This window comes from Cyprinodon variegatus, unplaced genomic scaffold (assembly GCF_000732505.1).
Source record: "Cyprinodon variegatus isolate N-32 unplaced genomic scaffold, C_variegatus-1.0 Scaffold521, whole genome shotgun sequence".
Classification (NCBI taxonomy): domain Eukaryota; kingdom Metazoa; phylum Chordata; class Actinopteri; order Cyprinodontiformes; family Cyprinodontidae; genus Cyprinodon; species Cyprinodon variegatus.
In genome coordinates this window covers 1-22,343 of record NW_015150974.1, presented here as the reverse complement: position 1 = coordinate 22,343, position 22,343 = coordinate 1, and the positions used below count along the sequence as shown (strand labels likewise).

Genomic DNA, 22,343 nt, shown 5'->3' with positions numbered 1-22,343 from the left:
TTTATTCAGGCCTCAGAGCTGCAAGGCTACAAGATGTCTAAGGGAGAAGACTTGTTTGTCCTACTAGGGAGTATTTTGCATAAAGATAATCCTTCTCATAACATTATAGAATTTTTTCTCAGGTTTTATTTTTTTCTAACGAGAACAGGGAAGAACATCGATCTGGAAGGGCTGCTATAATTGTCTGATTCTTTTTTTTGCAAAGAAGGATAATAAAAGGCCGCCTGAGTGATTTACCATCTATCTTCTTTATTTAACTTGATTGCATGGCTGAATACTTTCTTTTCCCCCAACACAATATATTAATACATCGATGCCTCACCCTACGAAACTCGTTCGTCGTTACACAAGTCAGCTGATGCAGAACTCTGCCTATCCTGGTTGGCCATTCAAGAGTCTAACATAGGCAGGCGGACTTCAACGTCCTTGCCACAAAAAATATTGATTAGCAAGGTTAACGTTTGTATAGACAGATCTACGTTCAATTCCTGTCTGCCAGTCACTGCATTGCTGCATATGGATATAAAATCATTGAACACTATGATTTTATTCCACAGGGAAACAAAGAGGTAAAATCCCCCAAGTCTCCTTTGGCTGATATTCCTACAGGAGGCACGCGCAACATCAAAAGCATGTGGGAGAAAGGCAGCGTGAGCAGCCCTCCTGAAAGCCCAGCTCCTGAAAACAAGGTGAGATGGGATCTCTGAGAGGATTAGATACATTGTCTGACATCAGAATATATATTAAAGATGAGAATCCCTCCTGCAGGAAGTGACTGGCATCAAAGGAAGTGTGACAGGACGGAAGGGAAAGCCTGCAGAAGCAGAGAAGACACCAGCTCCTGCTCCATCTCCAGCTCCGGCTGCAAAATCACCAGCAGCAGCTGCAAAGCCAGCAGTAAGACCCAATAAATCCTCGTCTTTATGCAACAAGTATAATAAGACACCATTGTTGTTTTGTAACAATAATCCTGTGATATTCTGTACATGTTAATCTCTTCCCTTTGCATGTCAACATATCAGTCTTTTGTAAGCTGCAGCTTTTGCATCAGAGCTCCATGACTGAACATTGCAGCCGACAGGAGTCTGGTGACCCCACATGGGCTGTTTAGCCAACAGCATCCATCACAGCTCCTTTTATGTTCCTCAATCCCTGTCAAAGTTTTAATTGCTCTTTTTGTGAAAGGTCCTTGTAAAAAATGGGAAATACTGCAAATAATGTAACAGTAAAAATCTTTAAGGCAGCATTTATGTATTGATACTAAGCTTTTCATACCTTACTTGCCCAAGTAACAGTGCATCAGTTTTTGTTCTTTTTAAAGGTTAAAATGTCTTTCCTTTAAACATAAAATCTATCATTCTACATCACAGCACTAAAAAAAAGAAACAAAGAAAAACTCATGAACAGGAAATAGGAATAGGAAACTGAGAGACATATTTGCTTATTACCAAACTGTTTCAGTAAGTTTAGAAAATGGGTCACTTCTGAACAACCACTTGGTGGACATTGAGTTCTGTTCCAGAAGTAGGACACAAGCTGCTAATCCCCCCAGCTTCTCTGGAGACATCACACCATCTCCCCTTACAGCAGTGTTTCTGAATGACGTGCCACATTGTTCTAAAGCACAATTTATGAGCAAAGTAGCTTTGGAGGTCAAATGTGTTGACCAGGGTGGGATCCGTTGGCTGAGCGTGAAGGAGCTTTTACAGCAATGCTTCCCCCTAATGGTAAAAACGCAAAACAGCTGTCTGGAGGACATTTACTACTTCTAGGTTTATGTGGTATTTTTGATTTCTTTGTTATTCAAAGGTTAAGTACACAAAATAGTATTTTTTTTCTCAAAATTTTCTTTATGTTTTTCATCAAGCAGATGCTAAAGAAAGCAGAATTGGCTAATTAAATACATTAAAACAAATTAACATTAAAATATGATTTCAATATAATAGCACAGACAACAGAATAGGTAAGTAATATGTAAATAATTGGTAACAGAGTTCATAAAAAAAAAAAATCTCCAGTCTAATGTTAGTAGCTACATTATTTTCTTTAGATGAAAACAACAACCTTTTGATAATTTTCTAATAGGCCAAAATAACAACCACATGTTATACATACTTTGGCTGCTAGATTGAGCCCAGCATGATCCTTAGTGATCTACAGGGGAAGTTAAAAGTTTCTTAATTATATTGCATTTGAAGCCCATTTATCTGAAGCAGGCAGCTTTTTTGTCGTCAAAGATATTAAATTAATGTGTTTCTTCCTTCTTACTTGGGCCCAGTTTTTAAATTAATATTATTGTGTTTCTTTAATGCCACAGGAAACCAAACCAGGTGAAGTTGGTAAGCGGGGCATGTGGGAAACCAAGAGAGCCTCTACACCTGCCAAGGTAAAACACAGACACACTTTATATCAATGTCTTTAAGGATAATTGTCAGTGTAGAAATGTTTGTCTCTTTAATCCTCCCAAGAATATGCAAAAATTATAGAAAATAGAATATAATTGAATAGAATAGATTAGAACTTTGTTAATCTCACAATGGATTCCTTAAAAATTCATAAAATATCCACTGGACTTGGTTTCCAAGATTTGAAGACGTTTCTTCACCTCTCCAGGAAGCTTTCTCAATTCGAATGTCTGGATCCGCAGTGAGTTTGAGTCTTTGTCTGGGCTTTGTTTATATTAAGACTCAGACTCACTGCGGATCCAGACATTTGAATTGAGAAAGCTTCCTGGAGAGGTGGCGAAACGTCTTCAAATCTTGGATATTGGTTATTTTTTGAATTTTTACAGAATGACTATGACCTGGATGACTGAGAACCTTCATCAGCATCTCACAATAGAGAAATTCACTAGTGATAGAAGATGCAGATCTTTAGGGAATGAAACCAAACTATCTGCGATGCTTTATTTTTTACTTTCAAGACATCCAATGGGCATACAGCTCCTAACCTTTATCCTCAATCTAATTAAGTTTAGACTATTTGGAAAAGTATCAGGTAACAGTTTCAGGAGCTGTGGGGATCTAATCACACTTAATTATAAATGCTCTGTGATAATTAATGAAAAAAGTCTTACAGCTTACTTCAAATTAACTAATAATGTAATAGGATGTAGTAGCTGGAACTGAATCTGCCTTTATGAATGAACTGGAATGAGTTGGACTGGACCTATTTGTCTAATGAAGTTCTTTTAAACAACTTTTTTTTGAGTTTTCAATTTGTAAAAACTGGAATTAAATCAAAAATAATTGATGGACATTTACGTCATTACTTCATACTGTCTTTTTTGTTGTTTCTAGGTGGCGGTTGGAGGAAAAAGCAAGTTTAATTAGAAAGTCTCAAACTGTGAGTAAGAGATGCGTATTCTACACTTTTATCCATGGGAATTTTTTTATGCATCTTTTTGTTTTGTTTGCTAAATCCTTTTATACAGTTTTAGAAAGTGCAAAAGTGATAAAGCAGCTGCAGGATATAAGGTTATAAGGCTTTAATGGTTACTAATGAGCCATATGTTACAATGCAGCTGCCAGAGTTCAGAGCAGTATTGTTTAAAGGCATCAGAGAGTTGTTCTCATAGAAAAATCTGCTTTAGGTTTACTCAGAATATGACCATGAGCCAAAGGAAAATTTATGCCTGTTTTTATAGCTCAGCAGAAAGTTTTTTAAACCGTATTACTTTTGCATGAAGCGGTTTTCTTTAGCAGAACTGGTTTCATGACATCAGTCACAATACCGTTATTCTATCAGTTTAATTGAGTTTCCACCCATGAGTCATTTCTGATTAACTCTTAGCCAACCAAGAGTTTAATCTGCCCTTTGCAGTGCTTTAAAAAGATATTTATAGGTTGTTTTGTTTTTTTTACATGATGTCATGTTACAAACACAATTATAATTGAATGTTATTGGGATCTTATCTTACATAAAAAGTGACATGTTGTTTATATTTTTGTTTCAAATCGGAAAATGTGAATATTTATTCTGCCCTATTTACACTGATACCCCAAATATAATTCAGTGCAATAAAAGCATATAGAGTTCACATGTTTATGTAAAACATGTTCACAGGTTTCTTAGAAAACAGTAAATATGCAGGTTTATAAGTAGTCACAGAGCACCAGCAAATTCGTTATCCTAAAATAGAGCACAACTGCAAACCTACCAACATGTCACTGGGAAGACTGGGAAAATAAGAAATTCATTAGAGAATAAGCCAAGAGGATCTTGGTAACTCTGGAGGAACTGTAGAGATCCGAAGCACAGGTGAATCTGGCCTTTAAAGAAAAATAAAAAAAATTAAATGATGACATTTTAGTTAAAGGATCGTCTGTTTTAGCAATTTTAATAAACTATGTATAAAGACAGATTTCATGTAAATGAAGGTTTATATGAGACCATTATTAATCAATTCTTGGTAACATTCTAAAAACAAATAAAATCCTGCTACATCTCACTGAGCACCCATCATCATAATGGCAAAACATGGTAGTGGCTGTATTAGGCTGGAAAGTTTCTTTACTTCAGCAGGAATCATACTGAGCATGAGCTACTTTGCAAAAAAGATCTGGCACCAGTCTCTAGATCTTGAAATCTAGTAATGACATAACTCCCAAAAACTTTTAATGGAATAATATCCGGTTTTCCAAACCTTTGATTTAGGAGGTTAAATACAAATACAATCCACTCTTCTCCAATTTTTATTTGTAAAATATTTTTTTAAAACAGTTTTGTGGCTTAAAAAAATGTTGAGCTTAACTCTGTGTTAGTTTGATGATATTTTGACTTACAAAAGGAATTAGGCTAATTCAGTTAAATGAAGGACCGCGTCAAACAGGCCAGACAGAGCAAGTTAAACCATCTTTCATCCTTATCAGTCTTGGTGAAGTATAATTCCCTGTTATTTATCCAGGCTCTGTCTGATTTATACTCCGTAGGGATTTCGTACAGTAACTACAACAGCCGGCCCACTGTGCTCTTTAGAGGAGTAGCTGCTCTCTGTAAATCAGATCTCTTGCAGGGGATTTTTGGGCACAGGTTCAGATCTGTGGCACCAAGGTCTATATTTAAAAACGTTCACCATGACCTTGTTTCCCAGTATAAAGAAGTTCCAGACTCCTGACGTGTTTTTGAAACACTGTTTGGGCAGTGCCACCTGGATTGCCCAGTGATGTGTAGAGAGCCAGTAAGCTGTCAGGCATACCAGAGTGCAGCTGCTTGATTTTCACATTAAAACTGAGTGCTGGGAAGGATTACGAACACTTTGAGCAGCAAGTTGTTCTCTTTCACCGGGCTTATTCACATACTGATGATTAAGAGTTCAGTTTTGCTTAAGAGCAACACAAGGCCAGATTACACTTGTAAAGTTACCACCAATTTGTGCAAATTCTGATATCACAAATGATTGATTCCAAACATCAAGATTTATATACCTTTAAAGTTTTAAAGAAGAGTAAAGAACACAATCTATCTATCTATCTATATATATATATATATATATATATATATATATATATATATATATATATATATATATATATATATATATATATATATGTGTATAATTAAATTCGATTTTTCTCAGGAATTATTGAACAACAAATTGCATAATGTGAAAACTTGATATATATGACATTTGTGTAAATAAATTAAAACACAAAAACATTTAAACATAATAATAATTCTGTTACTCATTTATGTTACATATAAAATAAAACTAATTCATGTTATTATTTACACGCTTTGCCACTTAGAATTATCTCCTTTGCTTCCCCTATTTCCATTGATCAGCCATGAAATGTTATCGTTTCCACCTCTGGTAAATCTTGTAAACTGACTATCATTTGGAATGGAACAAAATATCCTATATGGCTTCACTATTGATAGAGAAAATCAGAGCAGAAATCGAGCAATAAAATTCTCTGTGAAGAATTGTCACGGTATAAGTTGTGACCCCAAGGTCCCTCAGATAGAGGAGGAACCGTCCGACATGCGTTCCCTGCGTGTTCCAGTATGTTTTCCTTTAAAACAAGGAGCACAACCACTTTATACCACATTTGATCTTAAGATGTATCACATAACAAATGTCAGGGAGCCTTCACTGGTGGATGACCCTCGTTACATTTGATCCCTCAGAGCTCAGCATGCACAAACATTGCAGTCTGCGCTGTGTTTGCACATTTTCCCACTCTTCTGATGTCTCTCTGGAAGCCAGCAGAACTAGCTACATCTACAAACCAGCCAGTAGCTGTGAGGATAGAGTGAATACATTTATGACATTATGTGAGGTGTCAGTAAAAAGCTAATTTTCCTGTTAACATAGACATGGGTGTATTCGAACTTTCTCTTAACATCTTTCAGTGGCCAAAGCCTCAGCTAAAATATGATAAAACACGTCTGAAAACAAAGAAATACCTCAAAACAGGTGTGCAAGGCTTGTACAGATGTACACAATACCATGTTTGCTTGTATTTGCTGCTGAGGGTGCTTCCACAAAGTATTGAGAAAAAGGCTGCAAATATTTATTTATATGTGACTTATATGTGGAGTGAATACTTTCTGGATGTCCTGTAAACGGAGAACCGTTTGTCAGATGTCAGCTTCAGCCATAAATAGCGATCCTTGTTTGTCCCTCCCAGTGTTTTCATGAGAAATGGACAGCTGAGGTACGAAGTGAAGGGCAAATGATCGAGGTTCAGCCACAAAGACGCTTTTATTGATTTTATAAGGTGCCTAAAAAGCACAGATTATAGATTTTACTAAAGGAAAAGAGATGTAAAGGTTTTGATTAATAACCTTGACACTAATGCTGCTTCACACCTACTAAACCTTTAGAATCTATACATAGCAACTTTGACAGATGCACTGACTAATAGAGCTGATGTCTTCCTCTTTGCAGGCTTAAAAAAACAACAACCAATGACTTCATGGTAAAGTTGCTTCCTGACGGAAAAGGTTTCTGCTCTCCTTCGTGCCCCTTTACCCTTCACAGCACTTCAAGCTCCCAGCACAATGAAAACAGAGGATCTCAGCTGCTCATCTTCAGCAACAGCTACCCATCTGCTCTCTGTTGAATGATACACCCTGTACTGCTATATGTTGGATCACCTTCAACGCTAACCGAAAAGCTAAAAAGATTACACCTGATTTTATTTAAATCTGGATCTCCATGGCTGTTGGATAAGACTTATAAACATTTATTAAATCGATTATAATCCAATGTAAAAGTGTTACGATTAAAATATACAATTACGATAACTAAAATGCATCTGAACAATGATTAGTCGACAAAAAAAATAAGTGATTTAAGCAACCTCTAATTGCCTACAGACCAACAGACGGTTCCAATAGTGCTATAACGATGACACAGGGCGGGTTAACTAAATTATTATCTATAAACCCATCTTGATAGTAATTCTTTTGTTGTATATTGGAAATAACAGAGGTAACTATGCTATGCAAAATTTGGTTTGGCTCAAGTTTTAAAATCAAGTCAGTGAGACAGTGAAGAAAATATTTGTTGGCTGCATATTTTTAAATGATTCAGTTTCTTTTATGTCACATTTCTATGCTTTATATTAGTCAGTCAGTCAAAAGTAAGGAGTTAAAACTTTGAAATTATTTGTTTTTTTGAAAAAAAATCTGCATAAATGTTTGAGCATGGATGATATAAACAGTATATTGGTAGAGGTGTGGCGCATGATCAGAGTTTAAAGGCCCCCAATGAAATTCTGCCCAGGGACCCATGCAGCCTTAGACTGGCCCTGCTCCCCATGTTTCCACATTCAGGCTCTTCTCAGCGAACATAATAATATCTAAAAAAACAAACAAAAAAAATATGTTGAAAAAAGAAAAGAAACAAAGAAAAAATTCACATATCTGTTACTTAACATAAATTGGTGTTACATTTTGCTCATTCTTTCAGTGTTTAATATAAAACAAAAAAAGTTTGGGATCATTTCCAGATGTTCAATTTCATACGGAGCCCCTAAAGTGACATGGAGGGGGAAAAAAGAACTTTTGCGAGATCCCGCAATACTTTTGAGAGTTCCTACAAAAGTATTGCGGGATCTCGCAAAAGTTTATTTTTTGCGGGATGTCGCAAAAGTTTTACGGGATCTCGTAAAAGATCTTTTTTCCCCCTCCATGTCCCTTTAGGGGCTCCGTAATTTCATGTTAATTTGCTTCAGATGGTAACAACATTGCTTCTAATGCTTTGGTAATTTTTTAACTCTGTGACGTTGAGTGAAACCACCAAAGATTCATATTTCAAACCAAAAATATTAAAGGAGAATATAAACCTATTATTAACAGGTTTAGTGATACTTTTATAGCAGCAGTGTCTGGGACACATGTCCTGTTAAATGTGGAATAGAAAAGATTATTTTAAACAGAATAAAGCACCTGCTAGATTTAGTTATTTTTATTATTGCACACAGTATTAGATGTTTGTGTTATTCCACCCTTTATAGAGGAACAATGTGATGAAAAGCTTTTTTTACCTTGTCGTCTTGTCAGACTGTCAGTGTTGCAGCCCGCTGTATACTGCTTTATAGTATTTACTGTTTTTTGCAGGCAGGAATATTTTCAGCCATAGAGTAAAACACATTGTGCCTTAATAGCAGACACAGACCAATGTTTGATCAGTCTTAACTCTTTTAACTTGACTATGAAACTTATTCTGGAGACGCCACCTGTCATCTGAATAATGAGAAAACATCCTGTACATAATTTAACTTTACTATCATGCATTTTTGATCAGTTAGAGGTCATCAGTGCTTTGAAGTTTCTGTTCTTACTACTTAGTTTGTTAACCAATGAGTTTGTTGACCTTTAACAAACAATTTCCGCTTTAGAAGAGATCAGTTTTTATTTTAAAGGAAGAACAACTTCAAACTCAATGAACTGACTTTTTGGACTGGTTGTACAAAGCGCTCCACTTTTTGTGCAGATAGCAACACAACATCCACCCTACACTGGAAAAACAAAATCTAGATAAATCATTTTTTCTTAAAATAAGTTCATTTGTTCTTGGATTGAGGAGGTAAAAGGGACATTTTGCCAATGGAACAAGAGAATTTAGTCTTAAAATAAGTAAATACAATTGCATTGTCTAATTTCAACTGCTTATTATCTTATTTTAAGAGTAAAAATACTAATTCCAGTGGCAAGCAATCTCATTTACCTACTCAAATTAAGGGTAATTTAGAGATTTTTACTTATTTCTAGATCGTTTTTTTCCAGTGAAAGTTTTCTGCTATCCTCACATCCTACCTTATGCTCTACCTTGACTCAGTCTGTAATAAGATGCATATCTATGGATCTACGATAGTATGATCTTTTTCACTTAATAACCTCTTGTCATTTTCTCAAGCCTGTAATTAAGTTCAAATTCACACTGAATGTCAGCAGTGCTCATTACAGTAGTTGCATCTGGACTACTTCACGTTTTTGTTGATTGCCTTGTTTGATTTATATTGGGTTGAGCAATAAATAAATAAAAGAGAGAAAAAAAAAAAGCTTTGGCTGTGTGGAATCACTTTTTAGCACCAAGAAGAAACCTTGTGGAGTTACAGCTTGTTGAAACATAAGGAGGTGCTGAAAGTTTCAGTGGCTGCATGATATTTTAACAGAGCAGGAATATACCTGCAGAATGTGTGTTAGAGTGTGAGTGAAACAGTCGTCTGATGTCCAGCTTCCTAACAATAGACTGGTTAGCCATAGGGTGCTGAAGTCACATGACTAGGAAGGGTTGGTCCGGGTCTCCTTGATGCTCGGCCTACTGGTGAAGCTCAAGGAGCTGAAGTCTGAAGTTGCTCATCTCTGACCTCTCTCTGTCTGGGTCACAGGTAAGAATGATCAGCAGGTTAATAGAACAATAGAAAAGTTTGTTGTTTTTTTGTTCTTTCTTAGTAATCGTGAATTCAATTATTCAAAGCATTTTAATTCTATAGTTTGAGACCCTAATAAGAAATTTTAAAGCGATTTATTCTCCCTGCTGAATTCTCTTAGAGTCACATTGATTTTCTCTTTTATTATTTTTTGTTGGCATTTAAAGAAAACAAACATATTTAATTAAAAATTTGTTTCAGGTAAAAATTAATGTGTATTAACACTGCATCTAACCCGTAGCTTACCATTGTTTTCATTGTTTTAACACTAAATCATCTTTGTAATTTATCGTTTTTTTTTAGAGACATGTATGCTTTTCAGCTGTCATGGTTTTTATAATCCTTTTTCTTTTAACACCCCTTTGATATTTAGTCCAAAGCAAACATCCAGTTCTCTGTGAGCTGTTGCCAGCTCTGTTGTGTTGGTTAATGATCAGAAATATTTGCTGGTGTAAATATAGTCTGATGGGAGTCCATTTTGCAGAGCTCAACCTGAACCAAATGTCGGACACAGAGGAAGTAGCGGCCGAGGAGGCTCAGTATGTTATCAGTTCTCTCAACATTAAAATATCCATTTAATAATTGCAAAGTATATCTAATACCTTTTATGTTTTTCTGTTTTTGTATGTGTTGTGTCTTTCTCTCATTCTGAAGAGAGGGAGAAGGTAAGAATGCTTTGAGTTTATCTGCATTTCCTACTTTTAATTTTATTTGTGTACGGAGCCACAAAGATTTTTTATGTAACATGTAGAATCAATAATCGTCTTTTAGTTCATGCCAAATGCAGATTCTTTTTTTCTTTATTCTAAAACATAAATTGAGATTTTAGGAAGGATCACAGAAGATCAACCTTTATTATAACTTCAGCTGCTGCAGCTGTTGGAAAGGAAGCCATACTGGGGCTTAAATAATTTTGTACATTTTACTCATGGTGCTTTCATCTAAATTCAGGGATTGGTATGAATAGCCGAGATTACTCGAAAGCTGAAAGGTTTCCCATTTTTTTGCTGAATTTTCTAGAACAGTTTGTTAGGTCCACTGGCAGCTCTGATTTTATTTTTTTCAAAGTATTCATACTGCTTTAGTTTTTTCACAAATGTTCTCATCATAAACACAAATGCAATATAATCTATCTATATTTTACCTAAAGACCGATGCATAGGAATAATTGTAAAGTGTAATAAAAATCTAGTTTTAACACTAACTATTTCTTAACAAATCTATTTCTTCAGTCAATAATTCTGCTAAGCTGCCTTTTTCTGGTAGCAAATTTACATAATCTTATTAGATAGAAACAATTTTTAGCTTAAATGTAAAAACAAAAGAATTGAAAAATATTTGATATTTTTGAAATATTAATACTATTTCCTAAGTGATATTACTGTAAAAAATCATGAATAATGAACATGAAAATATATTATAAAAATATATATATAGCAATTGTGTTGTGGGTATTCGGTAGCATCTTTGATCAATATTAAAGCATGAGGGTGAAAAGATGCAGGATATCCAAAAGCGGTGTTTGCCTGCAGATCTAGATTGATCCTCACAATGAAACAGTTGAATAAGAAAATAGCCATCTCACCTAGAGCTGCAGCACCTGCTATTGAGCTGCACATTCGATTCAGGCATGTTGAATCAGGGTAAACGTGCAGGATACAGACCCATGGGGACTTACTTTAGAGGCCAATCCAATCCACTTTATTCATATAGCACGATTTAAATAAACAGGTTTCAAAAGTGCTGCAGAAAAAAGATAAAATAACTAAAATAAATAAAAGTAAATAAAATAAAATAAAAGCACTGCCCGCACAGGATAAAAATATGCATGTGTATACATAAAATCAACATGTGTATACATAAAATCAACACTCTACATGGTGTCAAAAGCCAAAGAAAAGAGGTGGGTTTTAAGAAGAGTTTTCAAATGAGAAGGAGAGGTGGCCTGTCTAATGTGCAGCGGTAATCCATTCCAAAGTTTTGGAGCTGCAACAGAAAACGCTCGATCCCCTCTGAGCTTAAGCCTTACTTTAGGCACTGTCAGGAGCAGCTGATCAGCTGACCTGAGAGATCGGCCACCGATATAAATGGTATTAGTTGAGCTGTGGTACTGTAGTTTGATGGACAAAACCTAAGTGGCTTACTCCATTTTCAGAGTCTTGATGGTTGGAAAACAGCTTTAAAAAAGAAAAGGAAAAAACACAAGTTCTACTATTAGTACAATGATGTCTCCTAGAATGATGTTTAAAGTTCTGTCCACCTCGACTCCAACTCTGACTTGCTTTTCTGTCTCTGCTGTAGGAAAGCGTCCCCCACAGCATAACACTGCCATATATGTCAGTGGATATGTAGTCTCTAGGGTGATGTTTTGTGTTTCTCCCTGACGCAAAGCAACAGGCTGATTCTGAGATGTGAATCTCTGCAGTTTCTCAGGATTTAACACAGAATGCATCATTCTGTTGGCAAATCAAACAACCATAAAAATGCATCTGTGATTTTAATCTATCTGAATACACAATGATTGTTAAATATATCTATATTGTGGTTTAAAAAGCATATTTGTGTTAATGACAAAAATATTTCCCTCCCTCAGATGAATCCAAACCCAAACCCAAGTAAGTGTTCAGCTTTTCTCAATTCCAATGTCTGACTTCCCATTTCCATCCGAATACGTTCATTAAAAACACACTCTTGCCTTCTGCAGGTTTATGACAAACATAGCGGCCCCCAAGATGCCCGATGGGGAAAAAGTGGACTTTGATGTTAGTTAATCTCTTTCATATTATACTCTGTTTAATCTTATTAGATCTTCTAATGGCCTTTGTTCCATTTCTGCTGTCAGGACATCTACAGAAAGCGACAGGAGAAAGATCTGGCTGAGCTGCAGGCCTTGATTGAGGCTCACTTTGTCCAGAGGAAGAAAGAGGAAGAGGAGCTCATCGCCCTTGTTAACAGAATCGTGAGCGTTTCTGATTTAGAGGAGTTCAGTTTATCTGACGAGACTCTAAAATAAGCTGTGAATGTAAATGTTTTGTGTGTTTGTGGTGGATTTTTAAGGAGAAACGTCGTACTGAGAGAGCCGAGCAGCAGAGAATCAGGGCAGAGAGGGAGAAGGAGAGGCAGGCCAGACTTGCTGTAAGGTTTACTGTATATGCATATGTTCTCACCTTATCTTTTGCTCTGATAGTACCTAACCGTATGAAGATTTCTTATTTCCTTCCTGCAGGAGGAGAAGGAGCGCAAGGAGCAAGAGGAACAACGTAAAAAGCAGGATGATGATGCCAAGAAGAAGAAAGCCCTCTCAAACATGAGTCAGCAGTACGGCTCTGGACAAAAGGTCTACATTTGGGCTTTAATTGGTTTATTCTCCAACATCTAGTCCTAAATGAAGATAGAGACCTACAAAAACCACTGCAGTCTTAATAGAAATGCATAGATCCTAACTTTAACAATATCTCCTGTCACATTAAATGTCTCCTAATCCAAAAAATTGAAGGCATGGAAAGTAAAAAGCCCCAGAGTATAAAACTTAATCAGTAAATAAGTCGTTTCTTATTTGAAAAACAAAAAACATTGAAACTCTTGAAAGGAAAATGTTTAATAATTTCAAAAAATATGGATTTTTTTTTATTTATATATCTGATACGTCAAGACAGTGCAGTGTTGGCATATGGTGAATATCTTGATGAGCCTAACCAGAGTCAGTGGGCGGGGCTTATGCTGCTATAGACAAAGCTGATTGGTCTGCAGTTGAGTACCTGTACAGGTTCCTAAATTAATTTCTACAAACCAAAATCAACGTGTAATTTATTAGATCGACTGCTGCAAAAACACTAAATAATCAAATACTGAAGTTATTAGTAATGATTTTAGCACATAATAAATTTTAGGGTTAAACTCTGCATTTCAACGTTTTATTATCTTTTAGTTAAAAGCTATCTTCAGATTTATTTCAAATATATATTCTATCCATACATACATTTATCCATCATTCCACTTCCACGTCGCAGTGGGGTTGGTACCTATCTTCAGCATTGGTGGAAAAAGGGTATCACATTTGTTTTTATTTGTTAAGTATATCATAATTTATGTAAAAAAAAATAAAGCAAGGTTTCTTTTATTTTTATTAAACCCAGCCATTATTATTCTGTCTAAATTTGCAATACCTGTATATGTGTTTTAATCCCCAGTACATTGTAAGTAATTAACAAAAGGAAACCCACTTGTTTGCTTTTTATCTGATAAACAGAGTGACACCAGGAAAGGAGGGAAGAAGCAAACTGAGAGGGAGAAGAAGAAGAAGATCCTGGCTGAGCGCAGGAAGCCTCTCACTGTTGATCATATGAATGAGGACAAACTTAAGTATGGCTCAAGCTCCCATAACATCGGTCTAGTTCTAATACCAATGGAGATCCTGATGTTAAACGTCATTTTGATGAGACTTGTCTGTGTTTAGGGAGAAGGCCAAGGAGCTGTGGGATTCGCTCAGAGGCTTGGAGTCTGAGAAGTTTGATCTCAGTGAGAAACTTAGAAGACAGAAATATGATGTAAGTCTGGATAATCAAAGGTATCTTCTTCACATTTTAGTCACAATTCAAGGTATTGCTTATGTGTCAAAGTCAGGTAATATTGAGGCTATTCTAGCCTCGAAAGGAAACCCCCTTTCTTTACCTTAAGGATTTTCTGCACCCTGTGGATATTTAACATTTCCTTCTTTGCAGATTAATCAGCTTCTCTGCCGAGTTCAAGACCACCAGAGGTGAGTTCAACTAAATAAATAGACAGGCTTTCAGTTTTAGTGCATTGACTCAGTAGGGAGAATCTCATTAACAACTAAATGTTTGCTTTTAATCAAAAACTGGTGCCAAACTACTTGGTACTCCTGCTGTTGATACTTTGTAGAACTTCATAGACGAGTCTCTGCACCTTTTGCTCCACCTCTCGGTGTTACCCCTCATATTTTCTGTGATCTAGCTCCTAAGACAGAGGCAGTCTTGAAAGAAGGCTAATTCTGTGTCAATTCAGTATCATTTATCCACATTTAGATAATTAAGGAACTGACAGTCACAAATATTTTAGTATTCCTAAGACGTTAAGATTCCAGCCAGTCTTAACAAGGTTTACCACTGGATGTGAAGTTGGAAAAAAAACAGACCCACAGCATGACTGATCTGCCAGTAAATATAGCAGTGAAGATGAGGTTTCTATCTATATATATTTTAATCCAGTCCATCTGAAAGGTTTTTCAGAAAAAAAGCTGAACCTTATCTGATCGAAGCATTTGGTTCCAGTCCTTGTAGCGTTTAGGTTTGTTATGTTTTGTCAGGAAAGATTTTGACTGTAACTGGAAGAAAATAGATTACAATTCTATCTGGACTTTTATAAATTACTGCTATAACAGTCTCCTTTATAACAATGTAATAAACAAAGCTTTAATTTGTGTTTGCAATTATCCAAATGCAGTAAATACTAAAAATATATATTCTGAACCTTTTTAAACATTTCCAAATTGCCAGTCTGGATGAAAGCCCACAGGGGATCATTTTCTCCATTTGGAAAAAGATACCAAAGTTGAGGATTTGAGTTTAAACACCAACAGAATGTTTATCTGTACGATGGAGAGAAATAATCTATTGCATTTAAGAAGTTTGACCCAACATAAAATATGACATTACCCGGTAAAATCAAAAGAAAGAGGGCATGTTAAAGGATTAATATCATAAAGGCAAAACAATACATACTTATGTTTTCATCTCAGCCATGACAGAAAATCCAGTCTGGCTTAACACTGATTAAAATGAGTGCTTTTACTATAACATGATACAAACTAAATACTCCCAGCATAATGATGTTCTGAGTGCTTAAAGATTTTCCCTGCATGTTTCAGTGCCAAAGGCCGCGGTAAGGGCAAGATGGGCGGACGGCTGAGGTAAAGCTGCAGCGAGAGCGAATCCAGGAATCCCAGTAGATGAACTGATCAAATACTTGGGGTTCTGTTTATTTTCTTGTTGTCTTGGGAGTAAATGTCAACCATCATGAAATCAAAAGAATAAATAAGTCACTTCATCCACTCTGATGTCTCTCTATAAACCATTAATATCTCATTTGTCCAACATTGTCAGAATAATACTTAAAGAAAAAAAGTGATCATCAAATGTTTTTGTTTCTATGTTCTACAAAAATAACATTATTAACCAACAAATGAATGTAAAATGAAAGAAGAATATTATGGCAACTTCTAATAAAGAAAAGATTGATATCTTTATTACTGTTTAATGATTTATAGCTTTTATTTCAATCTAAAATAATAGCAGATGTTTTTAAGCAAGGCTCCACACAGTGGTGACATAACATTATACATATTTCTGCTTTTAATTACCTTTAAGAAAATATCATTTGGGACTGCAATAATACCATCCCCTATTAATAGACAGTCCTCGCTGTTCTGTACATCATAATTTTATACTGGTAATACATTTTTCCATGTCAGTGCATTTCCAAGTGGCCAGATAGCTGAGATGCAGCATCAGGAGACGGATGCTTTGTAGCTAGGAGGCTGAAGACGGTTGCTGCTCACCACATGTGGGTCTCTCTAATCTCTGCAATCACCTGGCTGGCTTTCTGCAAAGCCTGGAGAACAAGACAGAAGGTGTAAGGCAAAGGATTACTGCTGACATTCAATGAAAACCCAAACATTCAATCACTGAGAAGAATTTTGAAATTAGTAACTATATTTATCAATATAGTGTAAATTGCTGCATCTCTGTTCCACAGCATCAGGGATTTAAATTGGATCTTCATAAAGCTTGTCAGCACAGAAGACTCATTAAGTGTTAAGATTTTCCATAAAGACAGCTGCTTTGACTTTTGACTTCATTAAACCTGGTAGAACAACACCAGCAGATGACATGTCAGCCACAAAAACTTCAGTGACTTTAGATCTCAAGTGCTTGGACTCCAGAACCCTACAAAATAATTAATTTACTTTTACATGATAAGAAGACTTTGGACCTGTAGGCAGCTCTTTAATGATACCTTTGAAAAAAAAAAACATACTAAGCTTTTCATCCCTGGGGGATCAGGTACTATTCCTGAAATGTACATTTAGTGTCACTGAATCAGTGGCCGTGACTTTGGTTTTAGCACTTTGTAGCGACATGTAGAGAATGTGTCACCTTTAACATGTCGGCGGCCTCGTTACGTCTCTGAGCCATGTCCTCAGACTCTGTCAGCAGGTCGTTCAGCAGGGCCGTCTTATATAACTGACCCACCAGCTCGCTCTGCAGGCAGTCCTTCACGTGGTTCACCAGGAAGTGCATCACTGCCTTTGGTACACTGAGTTCAGATAATAACACACCTCAGGAAGTAAGTATAAATGTCAGTTTTTGGCACCAATTTATTTTGGAAAGAGGGTAAATATAATAAACAAAAAATACAACTCTGTACCTGTCTTGGATATTCTTCCGAACAATCAGGAAGTATGACTTGATGAGTCTCTCGATGACCTCACAGTCTCTTTGTTCACGAGCAGATAGCTTTCTGGATACTGGTACCGGCTGGTGACAGAAGAAATTAAATTAGCTTCTTCAACCTGGAGCTGAGCTTAACCGAAAAAAGGTTTAAATAAAATAACAAAACAACGTGTGTTTAAAAGGTGAAATAAATTGCAACCTGCTTGCAGACACAATGAGACTGCCCCCAAGTGATAGCAGTGTGCAACAACATAAATCAGATCAGCAGATCAGAATCTTGGTTATAATTGTACACAAGGTGAATCATGAACCTTTCTTTTGATTCCATTAGAGCTTTTTTCACAAGATAAAAAAAGAAACTAATATTTAAGAAAGAACAAACATTTCTTACAGCAGATTCGCCCATTTAAGGTTGCTTCTTAATCAGCAATGATATAAGCATTCATATTTCATGCTATAAAAATACGTATTTAAAAAAAAAAAAAAAAATGTCAATGTATTTTAATCAGACCACTTACAACATCCAGCAGGTTGACAGCATGACCCCTCATGGGGCTTGCTGAGGGCAGAGGTTGGAGTGTTGTCCTGTCACCTGGTAGAAAGTCCTCTCCTTTCTTTAACATGCCCCTCCAGCTGCCTGTCCCACCGTCTCCTTGCTCTGTAACAGGGACGCTACTCGCTGCTGCCTAGTATAAGAACACAGAAGAGAAGAACTTTTTTTAAGGAATTAAAGTCTCACTTAAATTTTGGGGTAGGGAAAATAATAGATTATGATCAAACTCTAGCATGCAATAAGTTCTCCTAAAAAAATCTACTCAAAATATACTAGCAGAAAAACCCAACAAGATAGACTGTATATGAAGAAGCAAGAGTCAAGCCTTTACTATTCTAGCCAATATGTTTCCCCGTCATTTCCATGCATTCTGACATTCTGATTGTTGATTAAATGACAGAACTAAGGATGTCTTGCAAACTTTAAGGTAACTTAACTTCTTGCCAAGTTACAACTTTAAAACATTGGATTTGGATTTTATGTTGTAAAGAAAACAAAAAGAAAACATTATGGTTTTAATTAATTAATAAAATTTCGACAACTTTTTTAGTCTTTTACTTAAAACACTTTTGATCGGTCTTTCTTTTTCCAGCGTTTTTTTGTCATTACACTGTCGCAAGTACAGTGCAACGAAATTCACTCTCTGCATTTAACCCTCCCCTTGGGGAGCAGTGGGCTGCCATTTGCGGTGCCCGGGGAGCAGTGTGAGGTTAACGGTCTTTTGCTCAGGGACCCAGAGTGGCAGTCTCTGGGAGTGGGTTTTGACTCACAACCTCAGGATTCCAAGCTCTATGCTCTAACCACTAGGCCGCCACTCTTCCAGTTCCCATTCTCTCGGCTCTGTTTCTTAAAAAAGAAAAGGATCTCTGCAGCTCCAATCTTAGTTTTCTGACAATATTTTGCCGGTAGGCTAGAAAGTTTACTCCATCTGACTATATGAGCCTCTCCTGCTTGCAGTCTCTCCTACATGACTTGTGGCAAAATTGAAACTATGGCTGCAAAAATTATTTGCCAATTTAGTAATCGATTAATCGTTATCTGGAGTATAGAGACAGTAAAACATGCCTTTAGCTGACAGAGCAACCCACTTAGAGCAGTAGCTATACCAAAAATGTAAACGTAAATATGTAAATATTTAGCATTGAAGATTAAAAAAAAAATTTCTTTCCATCTGTCAATGTGCTCCATCAAGAACTTCTCCAGCGGAAAAGTTTTAATTTCACCTTAATTTAATAAAAAGTCTTCTTTAAGAAACCTTTGGCTATCTGAATATTAATCAGTGAATCGAAAAAATAATCAACAGATTAATAGATTTAGCCAGAATTGTGGTGTGTAACACCAACAGCAGTCCTTTCACTGATTTTCCATTACTCCTCCAGAAGCCTCATACTTATTTCTCTGATTAACGTGCTGCTTCCCCACACGCCGTAAGAGTCTAAAGGTTAGAGTTTTTTTTTTACAAAACATAATGCTGCATTTCACGTCTTTCCTCCTGACATATTCTGTGTAATTCTTGTGTTTTGGTGATGTAAAAGGTAAAGTAAAATATAAGTTTTCCAAAAATGCTTTTAAGCATTTAGGGAATCACTGTGTTACGCTTTCACATAGAGGCAAACCCTATTTTCACCGTTCATTTTAGCTGTACTGGATTTCAATAAAAGACATCAAAATTGACTGAAGGAGTGATGACAAATGCACTCCATGCTTTTTCTTTTTAATCTGCTAATAATTGAGCAAATAATATATTTTTTCTACCATATACTAGCCAAAATGTTGAAAAAAGAATACAATAAGAACCAGATCATCACATGAGTGGGAGAGAATCTACAGGTGCATAAAAAGCAGGCAACGAGCGCAGATGAGTAGTGAGCACTCATGCCTGTTACATAATATTATTATTATTGAATCTACACTCATAAAGAATGGAAAACATTTACATAATGCAGGTGGAGAGGAGAGTATGTGGCATGATTTAAATCAAACTGCTTGCATTAGTATTTATTACGCACCTGCCCCGGCAGAATTCTGACTTCATATTAAAACCTCTTCTAAAACCCAATGCACTCAATACCTAAATTCACTATCGACTATTAGTAATGGCTGCATGCATTTGAAAACAAAGCTTATAAGTTAGAGGAAGCCAGATGCAGAGTTTGCAGATAGCAACAGAAAGTGAGAGACCTTAACTGCCTCACCATCCAAACAGAATGCCCAGAAGGGCTTTTAAAGGACTAAAATTAAACAAGGAGCAGAAAAGAGTGAATAGAAACACAAGCTGAAGCTAAAAACAGCTGTTTATGAGGTACAGAAGCTGAATTGTTTAAAATATTACTATAGATTTAAATTCAGAAACTGTTAAAAGCTTCAGTAAAAGAACGGTAAACTGCATAAATGACAGTCTTGTTGAGGCTTTAGAAAGTAAAACAGCAGCAGTGAGAATCTCACAAAAGCAGAGGCTACCTTATCTCTGGGTACGGAGGGGGGCAAGTCTCTCATTCTGCTGCGTCTCTGCTCCTAAAAGAGGTTATGACATTACAAAAAAATGAAGCAACGCCATGCTTTCAACAGCGTTAAGGATTAAATGAACAAAAGACAAATTTTTACATCTATATTATTGTTCATGAGGCCAATGGCATCTGCAAAGTCAGGGTGTTTGGTGTTGATGTAGGCCAGCTCAATGGCAACCAGGTTATGAACCTGCAGAGAAGCAGAATACAGAAATCAATCTGATCGGATTTTAAATGTTCAACAGAAAGATAACTGGCGTTAGCTAAAGCAACGCTCTAACCATATCATTTGTGACTGGAAGTCTCCTTCTGAGGAGGGAGGTGACCACCTCCACTATGGCATCATGAAGTTTTGGAAACCTCAATAACTCCTGCAGAAAGAAAAGCCGGGATATTTAGCATCAATGTTTGCTTTGTTGGGTTTTTTTCTGCTCATGAGTATCTCTCACCTGAGTGCTGTAATTACTGCAGTGTTGGATGATTCTCTGCATCTCTTCATGAACCAACTCGACACAGCGCAGACTGGGTTCCTCCAGCCGTTTGATTTGTCGCTTTACCAGCAGCTCAAATGAAACCTCCGGCACGAACAAGGCAGGCCTTGGGCCCTGTCAGTGAAATCCAAACTGTAATCCATCCTAAAGCTACCAGGTAGGATAAGGACTTACAGAAAAATGTAGAGTAACTAACCGTTGCATTTCTGATTGCCGTCAGCACGTCGATGGTCGTCAGGCCACCCAGAGGATCCACAGACTCTAAAGTACGGCCGAACGTCTCGTGGAAAATATAACAGATTCTTGCTCCACCACATCTGAAAAAAAAAAAACATTTTCAAATGTTAAAAAGCAGTAAAACATGTATTCAGTTAAATGTCTAAAGTCACAGAGGATACAGCTCAGAGACCTGTGCAACTTACAGCTCTGCTGTCTCAATATATTTGGCTGTGCCTTCTATAGTGTTACAATACTCTGCAGCAAACTTGGTGATGAGCTGCAGCAAGGTGGAGCTCTTTTCCTCAACAGGTTCCCCGTAGCTGTTCAGTAAGGACTGGTACTGGGCCGCAAGCACGTTGATCCTGGTCTTCAGCTCAGGAAGACAATCTCTGATGTGATGCATCAACAACCTGTGGTGATCAAACACAAAGTCTGGTCAGTTTATATAGCAGCAAAATAATAACAAAGCAAACTGTTTATCATCAAAATGTAGAAGTCAAGTTAAATCAGAGAAAAGTTTGCAACACTTAGGATTGGCATTCCCCCTCATTTTACCCCTTTAAAGATGTAGTTTAAAATTATATAAATTCATTAAGAAGAATTAAATATTAAACAGAAATGCTAGGCTACTAAATAGTAGTCGGAATCAACTTTATTTAGACTTTTGCTTTCATCGCTCACTTTTTCCCCCAGCTTTTATTGTCTTTACACTGTCACAAGTACAGAGCATCAAAATGAACTCTGTGCATTTAACCCATCCCCTTGGGGGGCAGTGGGCTGCCATTGTTCGGCGCCCTTGAAGCAGAGTGGGGTTAAGGGTCTTGCTCAGGGACCCAGAGTGGCAGTCTGTGGGAGTAGAGCTTAAACTCAGAACCTCTGGATTCCAAGCTATGCCCTAACCACTAGACCACCACTCCCCCCTCATATCACACTTCATACTTAGTTAAATGTCACAACTAGGGCTTGGTATTTTTGCCAAAGTACTAAATCGATTCGATTTTGATTAATACAGTTCTAAATCAATTAATTTCGATTCGATCTGCTTGTAAAATAATGAAAGTGGTTCAACTGTGTTTCAAAATACTCATATATTTTACTTTTTCTTGTCACATTAAACACAAAGTGCAAACTTGTAAATCAGACAGTTTAAGCTTGAGATGTGAACAAAACTGTCTCATAAGTGCAAACTTGTTTGTGAAAAGTGAGGCCACAGTCGC

General features: G+C 36.6%; 3 protein-coding genes across 3 annotated transcripts in view; 2 read left to right on the top strand and 1 right to left on the bottom strand.

Moving 5' to 3' along the window:
• Positions 1-7,589, top strand: part of LOC107095038 (caldesmon, smooth muscle-like) — a 14,012-nt gene extending 6,423 nt beyond the window's left edge. Inside the window, exons 8-12 of the mRNA XM_015390999.1 lie at positions 558-689; positions 769-897; positions 2,318-2,386; positions 3,300-3,345; positions 6,893-7,589. Of these exons, the coding sequence (XP_015246485.1) occupies positions 558-689; positions 769-897; positions 2,318-2,386; positions 3,300-3,332 (363 nt within the window). The 3' untranslated portion in view covers positions 3,333-3,345; positions 6,893-7,589. The remainder of the gene's footprint in view (positions 1-557; positions 690-768; positions 898-2,317; positions 2,387-3,299; positions 3,346-6,892) is intronic.
• A 2,173-nt stretch (positions 7,590-9,762) lies between these two features.
• Positions 9,763-15,949, top strand: LOC107095036 (troponin T, cardiac muscle isoforms-like). Its single transcript, XM_015390997.1, has 12 exons — positions 9,763-9,842; positions 10,369-10,423; positions 10,539-10,549; positions 12,478-12,499; positions 12,589-12,646; positions 12,727-12,843; positions 12,942-13,019; positions 13,111-13,221; positions 14,134-14,246; positions 14,341-14,431; positions 14,606-14,643; positions 15,772-15,949. Exons 2-12 carry the CDS (start codon positions 10,386-10,388, stop codon positions 15,815-15,817), a joined length of 723 nt encoding a protein of 240 aa, XP_015246483.1. The 5' UTR covers positions 9,763-9,842; positions 10,369-10,385; the 3' UTR covers positions 15,818-15,949.
• A 210-nt stretch (positions 15,950-16,159) lies between these two features.
• On the bottom strand, positions 16,160-21,536 carry LOC107095037 (dynamin-1-like protein; the record flags this gene model as incomplete). Its single annotated transcript, XM_015390998.1, has 10 exons — positions 16,160-16,514; positions 17,060-17,219; positions 17,331-17,440; positions 17,875-18,042; positions 20,370-20,423; positions 20,514-20,606; positions 20,698-20,787; positions 20,866-21,021; positions 21,104-21,224; positions 21,330-21,536. Coding segments are annotated over 10 exons (1,216 nt in total), but the record flags the coding sequence as incomplete, so codon positions are not given.
• Positions 21,537-22,343: the final 807 nt, after the last annotated feature.

Bases quoted from the DNA above. Each gene is read 5' to 3' on its own strand.
- LOC107095036 (XM_015390997.1), top strand. From the start codon at position 10,386: ATGTCGGACACAGAGGAAGTAGCGGCCGAGGAGGCTCA. The intron at 14,432-14,605 runs GTAAGTCTGGAT...CCTTCTTTGCAG, and splicing joins TTAGAAGACAGAAATATGAT to ATTAATCAGCTTCTCTGCCG. The intron at 14,644-15,771 runs GTGAGTTCAACT...TGCATGTTTCAG, and splicing joins CGAGTTCAAGACCACCAGAG to TGCCAAAGGCCGCGGTAAGG.